We start from the raw sequence: 14,814 nt of genomic DNA on the forward strand, positions 1-14,814 counted from the left end.
GGTAATGAAAAAGCAAACGATCTAGCTTCAAAAGGCGCAAATACTTTACTAACTGGCTCAGAACTGTTCTGCTTCCCAAGTGGAAATCAACTTAAAGCAGAACTTAAGAACCTGGAAGACTCCATCCTGGATTGGGAATCATCCAACGGTCTAAGACACTCGAAGAAATTTCTCAGAACGTACGAATGAGAAAATTCAAAGATTTTTATTGATCTAAGTAAGAACAATCTTCGGATTGTCATTGGGTTTTTGACTGGACACTGTCTACTCAATGAACACCTCAGTAGAAGCTAAGAAACAGCAGCTAATGCAGGTTTTGTGAGAAGAATGGGGAAACACCAGAACACCTACGACCACGGAATATTAACCCGACTGATATCGGAGATGGAGAACTAACCTCTGTAAAATAGTCTGATACTGAGTTTGATCAAAGCCCTGGGACTGTATGATGATTTAGAGGGACACAGTAGATCTATAAGGTCGCGGTGGTTCCCCCTTCCATTCAATCTACAACGTTGTTTTTCGACTAAAAAAAGTTGTGAGATCTCGTCTAAAACCTAGTCAGTTATTCTAGTTAGTGTCTATGCAATCTATGAAAGCACCGATTCAACAACATTGTTCTAAATTGTTTATCTAATTAATTACTTATCAAAATTTATAGTGGTCGTATCAATATCAGACATCTTATCTTAGACATCTTTTTTAAATTTTTAGTGGTCGTATTTTATATTAGACATTAGTGTCGTTCGAGCTCCAAGTCATTATAAATATAGAAATAAAGATACCTAATGGCAGGGCCACACTATAAATGTTCATAGGTTCTTGATTAGATAATGTATAACAAAATTATTGAATATATACTTTCATAGATACTAACTTAAGTAACTGACTTCTGTATTAGATCACAACTTTTCAAAACGGAAGAACATGTATTGGGAGATATGTATTTTTTTTTTATATTTTATGCCTCTGATGCAATCTCAAGTTGTAAGTTGTCCCTCTATTTTTTGGGCTATACCGGGTGCGTCTCAAAAGTGGCTCACCCCTATAACTTTTTTATTTTTTTTTTAGTTAAAAAAACGAGATTTGGTATTGTTACGGATTCCGTGGGTCCACTAATTTAAACTCACGATAAAATACTTAACGAATTTATTTTCTCACTTTATACACAATTACTAACTTATAACACACAACAAACTAACTATTTATAAGATTCCTTCACCAAATTGTCCGATTTTCAATTTCCACGCGGTATATTCAAATTTCAAAACTCCCTCAGTTGTCGATGGCTCCGCTTATATACTCTATTGACTGCTTCTCGAAATTTCCCCAATTCTCGGAAAGCGTACTTCTTCATACCAGACAATTCCATTGTCTGATTCCCTTTACTTCTCGACTTGACTAAAAAGATGGCGCCTGAAAAAGTCTTTTAATTTCTGGCCGGATACGTTGCGGTTGTGCAGGCAACCAGTAATACATTTTTAATTTCTGGCGGATACGCGCATTTTTTCTCTGGACATTGCCCCTTTCTCAAATTTGATCGTCTCATCCCGATCAAGGTTTCCTGTCTGGTATCTCTTCAATCGATCCAGATGAACTACTTTCATCTTACTTCTAGGGCTGCGATGAATCCGGTACACAACATCATTTATCCTCTTGATGACTGTATAAGGACCTTCCCATGCTGGAGTTAACTTTGGGGACCTTCCTTTCTTGCGCTGTGGGTTATACAACCATACCCTATCGTCCTGTTGAAATCCCGTAGAATTAGCTCTGAGGTCGTAATGAGCTTTCATCCGGTCACTGGCTAGCGCAATCTTACTTCTAACGGCCTTATGAATGTCCAATAATCTTTCCTTCCTAGCGATTCTTTCGAACGACAGTCCAACGCTATCCTGTTCCATTTCTTCCCCAGATCGAGTACTTGGTCTTTGTCTAGCTGCGCAAATCTTACAACGTTGACACCATTTCTTAACATCTTCGCAATAATCCACCCAGTAAAAACGGTCTCTCAGCTTACTCAAGGTCTTGTTTACTCCAAGATGGGCTCCAGTTTTACCACCGTGAATTTCTTCCAATACCTGGGTGACTTTCTTCCTTGGTACCAGTAACTGAGTTGTTACTGTCCTGCCATCCGCACTTTCCCACGTGCGCTTTATCAATCCATTCTCAATCACCAGTGAATTCCACTGAGCCCAGAGAGCTTTGAAAACGAGCCCTCTGTCCGCAATATCCTGCCACGGTGGTCTCTCGCCGTTACCTTCCTTGAGCCGTAGTATTGCTCCGATGTCTGGATCTTCCATTTGATCTTTCCTCAACTGTATCGTCGTCCATTGTTCGTCAGTTCTCAGTTTAAAATTCCTTACTCTGATAGTGCTTTCGCGATGTTTCATTTTCTTGCCCAAAGTAGCTCGTCGTCGATCTGGCTCGTTGTCGATAATTTGTACCCGTCCTACACGGCACCCAACGGTTTTCTCTAGTTTCCCGAACACAGTCTTCTTGGTATCACCAGGTATCATCACAATTTTCGATAATATTTCTTCCATATTTCCTGGTCTCTTCTCTTTAGATACAGAAAATTCCTCATTTCCGATTTTCAGGATGTTTCTATGGTGATCAAACGAAAAACCATGTTGACTGATCACATCCATACCCATGATAAAATCATCTTCAATGTCCGCCACTAAAACGCTATGCCGAAACTTCAAATTCCCTAACTCCAATTCCATGAAAGCCTCTCCCCGTACAACGGCCATTTCCCCCGTAACTGTACGTAAATACACTCTTCTTCTAAGAGGCATCATCTTCAATCCTCGCACTGAGTTAGTCTGCACCAACGATACCATAGCGCCTGTGTCCACAGTCATTCGATTTCTTCTACCATTGACCTTCCCGTTGATCACCAAACTGTCAGCGGTTTTTCCTAGACTCCTAACGGAAAACATCCTAGGGGCTCTGTTTTCTTCAGCCAATACTCGCTCATTAGTGTTGATTTCCGGGTGCCTATGTTCTCTCGATGGTAAACGGAATCGCATTTGGACGCGGCAATCCCGTTTGATGTGGCCATTCCTGCCACATCTATAGCAACTTATGTCCTGGGATCTTCCGATGTGCCGATGTTCTCTGGATGGTGAATGGAATCGCATTTGGATGCGACAATACCGTTTGATGTGGCCATTCCTGCCGCATCCATAGCACCTCATGTCCTGGAATCTTCTTTGGTTCTCTGTCTGGGTGTTGTTGACTTACTTGTTTATTAGTAGCTCACATAGTTTGTCGAATTTTCTACACATCTCCTCCAAACTTCTGTGGGTACTCTCGGGCTGTTCCTCTACCGTTACCGATCTTATCTTCGGTCTAGGGATGGCGCTAAAAGCAGCTTCGATTTCCAGCGCCCTGACCAGTGCTTCGCTGCTGGTAGAAAATCAGGATATTTGCAGCGCCCTCTGCGCCTGATAAAGCACTGAGCAGCGAGTTCCTCCCTAAATCCTTCCGGTGCTTCAGGATACGCTAGGTGTACCAGCCGACGTAAGTCTGCTTCAAATTCCTGCAGACTCTCTCTGGACCTCTGCAGGCGTGTCTTGATCTGGGCCTGGTAAAGTTGGCGTCGATGTTGGTCGCCATATCTTCTAATCACTGCAGCAACTAATGTTTCGTATTCCTGCTGTTGGGCTGCAGGGAATGAGTTTGTAGCAATTCCAGGGCAGGGGCCACGCAGCGCGATGACGAGTGCCGCTGCTTTCTCCTGGTCAGTCCATCCGTTGGCAGCAGCGGCTGCTTCAAACTGGCGGTGGTACATTGTCCAAGTAGTTTGTCCATCATAGATCGGGGCCTTAAGGTTCGCTGTTCCTTGAACGCCAGGTGTTCTTACTTGTGCCTTGGTCTTCTGTAGGTCCATCTCTAATTTTCCACATTTTCTGCTGAAGGCGTTCCTCCAGATCTTCTACGACTTCTTTGGAAATGGTTCTCCTGTCATTTTCTCCAGGTCTTCAAAATTCTTCTGTAGTCGAAAAATTCTCTGATTTTCTAAAAGTTTTCTTAAGACGGTCCTTGATCTTCTTGTCTTTCTTTTTTGGCGGCGCGTTCTATATCTTCTAAAATTTCCCTCCATTCATTCTTCTGACGACTTTCTAAATTGCCTAAAAAATTTTCTCAAGCCGGTCCTGTTCTTCTTCTTTTGTCTTGTTGTCGTTGAATTTTCATATCTTCTAAAATTTTCTCAAGCCGGTCCTGTTCTTCTTCTTTGTCTTGTTGTCGTTGAATTTTCAAATCTTCGAAAATTTTGTCTTCGATTTTTCCAGAATTTTCAGAAGGCGGTCTTGTTCTTCTGCTTTCTCTTTCGCAGCTTCTCTTGTTCTTCTGCTCTCTCTTCTCATATTCTCCATAAAATCGCCCAATAATTTGCTTACTTCTTCCATTTTCTTCGCTTGTTCTCTTGTACCAACCATAAAAATACTCTAATTGGGTCTAAAAATCTTCCAATCCACTTAATTTCTTCTTAAAATCCTCTTGAATCGCACTTCCGACACCAATTGTTACGGATTCCGTGGGTCCACTAATTTAAACTCACAATAAAATACTTAACGAATTTATTTTTCTCACTTTATACACAATTACTAACTTATAACACACAACAAACTAACTATTTATAAGATTCCTTCACCAAATTGTCCGATTTTCAATTTCCACGCGGTATATTCAAATTTCAAAAACTTTCTCAGTTGTCGATGGCTCCGGCTTATATACTCTATTGACTGCTTCTCGAAATTTCCCCAATTCTCGGAAAGCGTACTTCTTCATACCAGACAATTCCATTGTCTGATTCCCTTACTTCTCGACTTGACTAAAAGATGGCGCCTGAAAAAGTCTTTTAATTTCTGGCGGATACGTTGCGGTTGTGCAGGCAACCAGTAATACATTTTTAATTTCTGGCGGATACGCCATTTTTCTTGACAGTATGTTAGTATATATGCCATAAATTAGGATTGATTGACGTATTCAATTGTTTTTGGTCACTTCCGGTTTCACCGGAAATGACTACAACTTCTGATTTTTAAATGGCACCCTCGGTATTTTTTTAGTTTATTCGATAGAAAATAACACTCTGAATAGAATGACATATCATATGTCAACTTTTGACATTTTCGTATATGGTTTATTTGAAATTATAACTTGCGGTTCGTAACGAAAATTTGACTCGAAATACCAAGTGTGTGGTATCAAATTATTCGTAAAAAATGCTTTTTCCAAATATGCTAATGAGCCACCCTCGTTCCATTAGGTACTCATACACCAGCGTTCTTTCCTGTAATTCTTTCCTTATGCGTTCTTTCTTGTCAAAAAATTAAAGGAAAGAACGAAGGTCCAATCCCACTAACACAAACGCAATCTTGTTGAATTTCCTGTCAGTTTTTACTGTAAGACTGGCCTGTTCTTTTTTGAAGGAGTTATATTCCTTGCAAAGCCCACTAACACAAAATACCTTTCGTTGCAGTTTTTAAAGGATTTAGTTTGTTGTATTGTAAATGTGACACGATTATTAAAATTTTCCCGCTAGACGATCATTTTACTAAGGATCGTGAGATTTGACTTTTTTAAAATTTATGTTGTGAAATACATGTAAAAAAGTGGTGTGCTTTGAATGATAATATTAATATTTATTTTTATTATTATTAAACTATTAATATTAAGATGAAACCTAAAGAATAATTGCAATTGCTGTATTTAATATTGCAATTGAAGTTTTGTTTAAGAAAAGCAGAAACGCCGCATGTGATCAAAGAAGTGGCTTCAGAAACGGAAAATGTACAGCAATATGTATCTGTTACGAGAATTACGGACAAGTGAGCCTACCGATTTCCAAAATTATTTAAGAATGGATTCTAATAACATTTGATGAACTGTTAAAATTAGTTAGTCCATACATACAAAAATTCATCGTAATTAATTCGTAAAACACTAACTAGGTAATAAATATTTAAGACTTAAAAAAACTACCTGGCGTTTTAACAACAGACTTTCCTAACAGGAGAGAACACACGGATATCATCTCTCAAATGAAATGACCCCAAACCACTAATACAAATTTTTTACACATTTTATCTTGTCGGGCTGGAACGCCAGTAGATCCTGACAAGAAAGACGGAAGGTGCATGTGTCGTGCATATACCCACTAACTGGCGTTCTTTCCAGCGGGATTAGACATTCCTGCAGGAAAGAACGCTGGTGTATGGGTACCTATTTTAAAAAGTTGAGATATGATTAAAAATACGATTTGATCATTTTCTAACTGGCCAGGACAAGACAATAAAAACATAACACGATCAAATCTATTTTCCCAAGGCTCCTTGATTAAGAATTAGTGTTTTTAACATAGCCATGGCACTCTAAATTGAATTTTAAAATACGATTTTTTACTAAGCGAGAATGTCAAAAGTTGACATATGATATGTCATTCTATTCAGAATGTCATTAAAGTAAAAAAATTCCGAGGGTGCCATTTAAAAATCAAGTTGTAGTAATTTCCGGTGAAACAGGAAGTGACCAAAATCAATTGAATACGTCAATCAATCCTAATTTACGTCATATACTAACATACCAAATCTCGTTTTTTTATCTGAAAGAATAAAAAAGTTATAGGGGGTGAGCCACTTTTGAGACGCACCCGGTATATCTTGTCCGCCAGCTACTAGGTGGCGAACAAATATGTGAAAAGTAGAAAAATTCACCAGGACAGAGGCAGGCGAAACAGTTCACATAACACTCCCCAAAATTTATGGTAGATATACAGGGTGGCGCACCTCATTCGCCTCGGTTGATTATACGAAAACAGAAAGATGTAGAAACAAAATATTTTATGGGTATATGTGAGGAGGTAATGTGCACAATTTAAAATTATTTTGAAATGTACAGGGTATTTCAGAAGTGAGATCCATACCAAAGTTATATTTTTTCTTATGGAACACCCGGCATTTTTGGATTCTTGGGCCCAAAAATGGTATTTATTATAAGGGTTAAATATGTTTAAAATTTTTGGTTTTTGAGATATTTAATGATATTTAAATTTGCATGCTACAATAGAATAGATTATTAACACCCTGTACATTACTTTGCAGAATTAGTTCTTGTGCTGAGTTTAAAGGTAGAGAAATAAACTTTACAGAAAAATGTTATTCCATCCTTAAATGTTACAGGGGTATCAAAAATTGCTGGTCTATTTTAAATATTTATTTTACATAAAAACTTCGTTATTTCAAATGCAACACTATGTATTTTTTTAAAGTTTAGTTTTGTCATGGCAAGTTTCTAGTGACAGTTAGTAGCTATTTTCAAAATCGAAATTAGTTTATGGACTTATTTAAATTTATACCAGTTTACTTTTATTTAATTTACCTACAATAGTTTAATAAATAATATTTATTAAATGTGTGTATATTATTCAATCAAGGAAAACGAAGAAGTAGTTCTTTGAATTATTTTACGATGACTTGTAGATATGTGGATTTTCTATAAAATAGCCAATTACGGCAAATTCGTTTTATTCACTTCCAACGACAGGTTTCTGCCTAATAGTTTTTTTCGAGGGGTGTCTCACTCGGGTAAAAAATGTACACGTACTGCCAAAATATCCTTCCACTGCTAAGCGACTGCCAATGACTATGAAGACGACTGCCTATGACTGCCATGTAATTATTATAGGCAACTGCCATAAGACTGCCAATGACTGCCAGCGACTGCCAAGAAAATGTACAGGTAATTCCAACAGTGAGACACCCCTCGGTTTTTTTATAAACCACACTACTAGCGAAACTCTGCGAAATAGGACAAGTTTTTCAAAGAAACGCTTAAGAATATCTCAAAAACTAAAGATTTTAAACACATTTAACCCTTATAATAAATGCCTTTTTTTGGGCCCAAGAATCCAAAAATGAAATAAAATACCGGGTGTTCCATAAGAAAAAATATAACTTTGGTATGGATCTTAGTTCTGAAACACCCTGTATATTTCAAAATAATTTTAAATTGTGCCACATTGTCTCCCCACATATACCCATAAAATATTTTGTTTCTACATCTTTCCGTTTCCGCATAATCAACCGAGGCGAATGAGGTGCGCCACCCTGTATAATAAGCATAGATAGGAAAAACTATCACAAATATAGTTACTAAGCTCAGTTACTACTAAGCTCATATGACATTACTGACAATTGACAATTACTACTAAGCTCATATGACATTTAAAACTGAAGAGTTAAGCTTCATTCAGAACGTCTAAATTAGTGGTAGTCATTTTCAATTAGTAGAAGTTAACAAACTTTTGACTTTTCCATTAATTATACTTTAAATTAAAATATGCGGGGAATGCCATTTTGGCCATATACAAATTTTGGCCTTTGATTATCATCCGTCAAGAGAAATTGTGGTTAGAAATCAAAAGTTTAATGTTTTCTTTGATTTATAAGCTAAATATTTGGGTTTCTCTATTGATACTACCGCAAGCTGTTGCTAGGAGATTCTATTAATTTTAATTGTGTTTTTTAGACATTGTGAATGATCGTAAACTAAAACGTATGAAGTGTAATTGAAACCACTAATTTATTCCACTAATTGAGAGGTTCTGAATGAAGCTTAACAGACGAAATCGTGCAGATTCTATTAATGTCTGCCAAAGAAGAAAAATTGGCAGAACACATTACATCTCAGTTCGACTGTCTAGCAAACTTTCGGCTTCTTGTACTAGGCGATGATAAGCTATTGTCAAAAAGCTAGACTGAACTTTCAGTCTCCAAGTTACTAAACTTTGCGAAAATGTTACTATAGGACTGGAGGATGTAATAGGAAAATTTAGTTAATATTCTGTGCTAATAGCCACTTTAAAATCTAATCTAAGAAAGAAGTAATAAATAGCGACGTCTAATTACTTTACACTTTTTTAGAAGATTTATTAGGTATAAGGAAATAAAACATAATTTATTTTTAAATCTCTTATCACATCACATACTTTCAAAAATTGACTTAACTTAATGTCATACTCCACCTTAATACACGATTCACATAAATCTTCAAAAAATAAATAAAGTGTATTTTTGTTACCACCAGTTACGTCTTTTTATGTTCCATTACCTTCCTTATATATCCGTTAAAATATTGACTTGAACTTTGGGCCATGATTTTTTATTAGGGCTGGTGAAAATCGAGGGCCGTAAGAAGCCATAAACCAGATAATGTCACGTAAACGCGTTTCGTGTCACTTAACAACCCCTCCGACGAATCCGAACGAACCCTCAGCGAAAATATGCCCCAAGCGTAAACATTTCGAAATTAGAGGCGTAAAAGTTTGACAGTTGGTAAAATATCCTGGCTCAAATAGAGATTGTAGGCGCTGTTTGAGCCAAACAAAACATTTAACTCGTCACTTTTAGTTTAATCCACTCATTTTGTCGATGGGTAATAAATATAGATGGAAAAGGTTTTCAGAGAGATGTGCCGATGAATTATGTGTGATTACGTGTGAATTATACCGGGTGCGTCTCAAAAGGGGCTCACCCCTATAACTTAATTTTTTCAGATGAAAAAAACCAGATTTGGTATGTTAGTATATGACATAAATTAGGATTCATTTACGGTATTCAATTGTTTTCGGCTACTTCCTGTTTCACCGGAAATGACTACAACTTTTGATTTTTAAATAGCACTTTTTGTTGTTACTTTATTCTATATATAGAAAATGACACTCTGAATAGAATGACATATTATATGTCAGCTTTTGACATTTTCGAATATGGTTTATTTGAAATTGCAACATGCGATTCATAACGACAATTTGACTCGAAATACCAAATGTGTGGTACCAAATAATAATAATTCGTAAAAAAAATCTTTTTCCAAATATGCTAATGAGCCACCCTCGTTCCATTTGAAAAAATTGAGATATGACTAAAAATTCGATTTGGGCATCTTTTGGACAGGAAAAGACAGTAAAAACATTAGACGATCAAATCAATTTTTCCAAGGCTTCTTGATTAAAAATTAGTGTTTTTAACACAGCCATGGCACTCATAGATTGAAACTTAAAATACAATTTTATTTTCAGCGAAAATGTTAAAAGTTGACATATGATATGTCATTTAATTCAGAGAGTAATTTTTTATCGAATAAAGTAAAAAAATACCGAGGGTGTCATGTGTCATTTAAAAATCAAAAGGTGGAGTCATTTCCGGTGAAACAGGAAGTGGCCGAAAAGAATTGAATATGCCAATCAATCCCAATTTATGTCAGATACTAACATACCAAATCTCGTTTTTTATCCGAAAAAATAAAAAAGGGGTGAGCTGATATAAAAACTTACCATTATACATTTAAGATTTACTTATTACAAATAATAATAATTAAATAAAATGAACTATATTTATGGGATAACTCGAGCGAAAATTTGCTCGAGTACTTTATTATTGCAATAACCGACATCGCTCGATTATGAACGAGCGATGCAAGTGACGAGTTACGAGCGACGAACGCAAGCGATCCTACAATGAAATAAATTGAAAACTGATTTTAATGTGACATACTCGATAAAAAGCCGAGCGAATTTTCTACTTACAATGCAGGTAGGAAATTTATACGACCGCGACGTTATCCATTGCGTATCTGAGTGATAAAATTTTAAGACCTATATCGACAATGCTTTGAAATAAACTAAATCAAGCGAATTACTCGTCGCTCGTCGCTTGCTACTTGTCATTCATCACCGAAATAATGTCTGCTCTGCGCACGCAACTTACTGCTTGGCGTTACGAGTTATACGAGTACAACAAGCGACGGGCGAAAACCCGTATTTTTAAAGACGAGCGATATTTCGCTCGAGCGATCGCTCAATTATTGAAATCGCTTGAAACTCGAGTACTCGATTATTGAAATTAATCGGTTTTCCCATCACTAAATGTAAGCATATAATGAGAGTGACAACTGTAGCGAACTTTCAACTATTACCTGAGTTACTCTTGTTTGTTAGTTTTTCCCTTGTTGTAAAAAAAACTAAAAAAAAATCTAGGAAAGCCGATCTAAAGTACATCTGACGGGTCTCTTTTGTATCAGCGGCTCTTTTGTCCTTTCGCACGCACCGTCCCCGTCGTCGTACTTCTTTGAGGGCATTATTTTGTCTTTCTCTTTCGTATCCCTCGCCCGTGTTTCACGGTGGTCACCGTAAGACCATCAGCTGAGAGCCTAAGGGTCAGTGCTCCTCGTTTCTGCTGATAGCAGATAGACTCAAGGTTATAGAGCCGGATTCCGAGCGAGAATTGACCGTCTGCTCCAATGTTTTCTTTATCATTACAGGAAAATATAATTTTGTCTAGTATTAACACACTTTTATTAGCGTTACCTGTGTGTATATTTGTATAGATATTTGTATCTATGTAATGGTATATTTAAACGTTTTTTATTACTACTACTGCCATTACTCGTTGACGAGTATTTGACACTCATCAGAAGATGGTTACGTAAGGCGTTTTCTTTCATGAGTTTTTCCGTGACTGAAAAGCCCGGTAGGTAATGTTATCTCTCTTCCGCACATTTAAAAATCTCATTACTTTGTTGCTTCTTTACATTTTTTGGTTGTCGTTGTTAACTGAGTTTACGATTCTTCTCTATTGCGTTCTATTGCTCTATTGCCAGATCTACTCGTAGCAACTATCACTTTTTTATTAGAATATACAGGGTGAGTCTTAGATAAGTGCAGATATTTTCAGGGCTGGTAGATCTCGATAAAAGAAACATATTTTCTCTTTACCGTTTTTCAGATAGGTCCTAAAAAACCGAGTTATTCAAGTTTGAAAATTTCAAACAAAATTTTTTGTTTTAAGCTTCACAAAAGTATTAATTTTTGCGATGTGATTGACAATATAAAAAAAGTCATTTTGACGCCTAGGCATAAAAGTAAAGCACTTTTACGCCTAAGCATAAAAGTACGAAAATATATTATTAAACTGACATAAAGTGTCAAGCGTTTGGAACGTTTGAAATTGTTTAAAACTTATTTGTGGCGTTTGAAAAAAAATAGCATGTTCTAATCGGAGTAAAAATTACTTTTTGTGCTTCGGCTGTGTCAAACGTACAGCCTTCCCACAAAAAGTGTAATTTTTGCTCCTAATAAAACATTATACTATATTTTTAAAAAAGTTTGGGAGCCACCGGATTTTTTCTGTATTTGCATCCTTTGTGCCGTAACCACGGAGTAAAGCTAACCATGGTAAATCAGAGATTAAAAAGTAAACCGTAGGAAAATTTGCGGTGAACATAGGCAGTCCTAAAAAGTTTTCTAAAATATACAGGAAAATTTAAAAGAAAATGCACGATTTTCGACTAGGGTCGAAATATACCACCCCTAAAAATATTTGCTCTTAATTAAGACTCGCCCTGTATAATACCCTATTCCTATATCAGCTATTTCCAAACTGTGTACTAGGTGCTCCGTAAAGTCTATCCAAGTAGAATCAATCTGTCCATCCAAAAAATTCCACAATTATGGCACTACGAGTCAGGGAAAAGTTCTACAAAAAATGACAGAAAAATTCAATTGTATGAATTACCAACCTGTGAATTAAAATGACACAGCTGTCAATGTCACGTATTCTCTCGTTGGACAGACTGTAGTAATGATAGTGCAAAAAAAATAATTTAGAATAGAATATTGTTGGTGCAGATAAGCCATTACTTTTTCTCTGTATTAAAGAATTATGAGAACCATTAAAAACGGCCCTTCTGCCAAAATAATACCTATCATATGTTGAACTGGGTTTTAGAATCCCTAGGGCATTATATTCGCATAATTGGGGAGGGTTCTGTTAGAGCCGAAATTCGATGGAAGTTTTAACTTTGGCCAGCTTTATTAAATTAGATTTAATTTTCCTTTGTTATTTTAATGTTGTATTTTTTCTTTTGCAGTTGGTGATAAAAATTTCTGCCAAGGACGGCATTAAACGCCTGACGGATGTTGAGAGGCCTAAACTCGAACCAAAAGCACACATTACCAACCATATTTTGGTTCACAACAATCACAATGTAAGTCACGCATGCCAAATTTTACCTAATCTTAATTCCTTACTGTTTTATTTAGATTTAGACTTTTATATTTTATAAATTTTATGCAACTATGCCATGAATTCTGTTTTTCTTACAATACTAGGCACGATGGAATTCACTTCACCATGTATAACCCCAAATCTCATTCAAATTGAAATAACGGTTCTTAAAATATCTGAAAAAATATGTTTATTTTTTCAAGTTTGATGCCCTCTAACGGACAAACGAAGCACTTTTGGATAGAGTTAAATTGTGCCCGATGAACATATTTTGTTGCCAAAAATACGTAGTAGTTCTATGCTTACAGAATATTGCGACACTCTGTATAATTATTTTTTAAATGAACCGTATTGTAAGCAGTTAATCAATTCTCACGGCTTTTTGAACGAACGAGTCGCTGTGATCCGATTCAATTCTTATGACTCGTTCGTTCAAATTTTATGGATCCGTGCTGGCCATGATTTACTCGAACGAACCGTATTCTACGCGGTAGAGGTTGGAACGAATTCTCTTTGAACGAACTATCGCATTGTGATCCGATTCAATTCTCACGACTCTTTTTTACGGCTCATCGTTCAAATCTTATGGATCTGTGCTGGCCACGATTCAATAGTATATCCGTATTCTACGCGGTAGAAGTGGACAAAGATTGAATGAGTCGTTCATCCGAACGAGCATTAAAAATGAATCGTGAGAATTAATCTTAGAATACGGTTCGTTCAATTGAATCGTGGTCAGCACGGATCCATAAGATTTGACCGATGAGCCATATAAAAGAGTCGTGAGAATTGAATCGGATCACAATGCGATACTTCGTTCAAAGAGTCGTGAGAATTGATTCATTGCTTACAATACGGTTCGTTCAATTGAATCGTGGCCAGCACGGATCTATATGAGCTGTAAAAACGAGTCGTGAGAATTGAATCGGATCACAATGTGATCGTTCGTTTCTACGGCGCGGCGGTAATATAGGCATAGAGTCAGGCACCAATATTTAGACTTGAACAAAAGCCCTAAAGATGCATCATGGGGATAAAATGCAAACTATAAAATAACGGCGTCAGCGATGTTATAAAATGAAGATATCTTTCAATTTATATGTAAAATTATATGGTGAATGTCATCGATGTTCATTTCCAAGTCAACTGGACGCCATTTTTTTCGATCATGCGGTATTATGTACTATTTATTATGATTATTAAATCGGAATTAAAATATGGCTCTAAAAATATTAAATTGGTATTAAGAAGTCTTTAATAAACAGTATATAAGAATTGGACTGATAATTTAATATAATTGGTAAAATAATTAATCCAATTACGCCAGTGTCATAAAGTGTTGAAAAACAAATGAAAGAACTGTATATTTCTTTTTCTGGCCCCTTAAGTAATTGTTCGACCAAATTATCGCCGGTAGTGCCAGTTACGATTCTTGTTTTTATGAAACGAAATTGTGCATGTGGTTCCTTCAGATGAACGAATCGTAGGAGTCGATTCATTATGAGAAATTGAATCGTGCGATTCGATTCACTAAAAAGAATCGTAATGCCCATCACTACTACGCGGTGAATCGAATCTCACGATTTATTTTTAATACTCTTTTAATCTTTGCCCACCTCTAATACACACTGTATAAAACGGCATTATATAGTTTGTAAAACATGCATGTTGACGTTATCTTTGGAATATACATAAAAGACACAGAATGTGTCCCACATTCCGTGTTTTAGGAAGC

General features: G+C 36.4%; 1 protein-coding gene across 3 annotated transcripts in view; it reads left to right on the forward strand.

The window, feature by feature from the left end:
• LOC115879399 (autism susceptibility gene 2 protein-like) overlaps positions 1–14,814 on the forward strand; it is a 466,988-nt gene that overhangs the window by 48,698 nt on the left and 403,476 nt on the right. For all 3 annotated transcript variants that reach the window (XM_030896221.1, XM_030896223.1, XM_030896222.1), the window contains exon 2: positions 12,943–13,059. In XM_030896221.1, coding sequence (XP_030752081.1) covers positions 12,943–13,059 — 117 coding nt within the window. The remainder of the gene's footprint in view (positions 1–12,942; positions 13,060–14,814) is intronic.

This window comes from Sitophilus oryzae, unplaced genomic scaffold (genome assembly GCF_002938485.1).
Source record: "Sitophilus oryzae breed Bouriz unplaced genomic scaffold, Soryzae_2.0 scaffold_1576_pilon_pilon, whole genome shotgun sequence".
In the NCBI taxonomy this organism is placed as follows: domain Eukaryota; kingdom Metazoa; phylum Arthropoda; class Insecta; order Coleoptera; family Curculionidae; genus Sitophilus; species Sitophilus oryzae.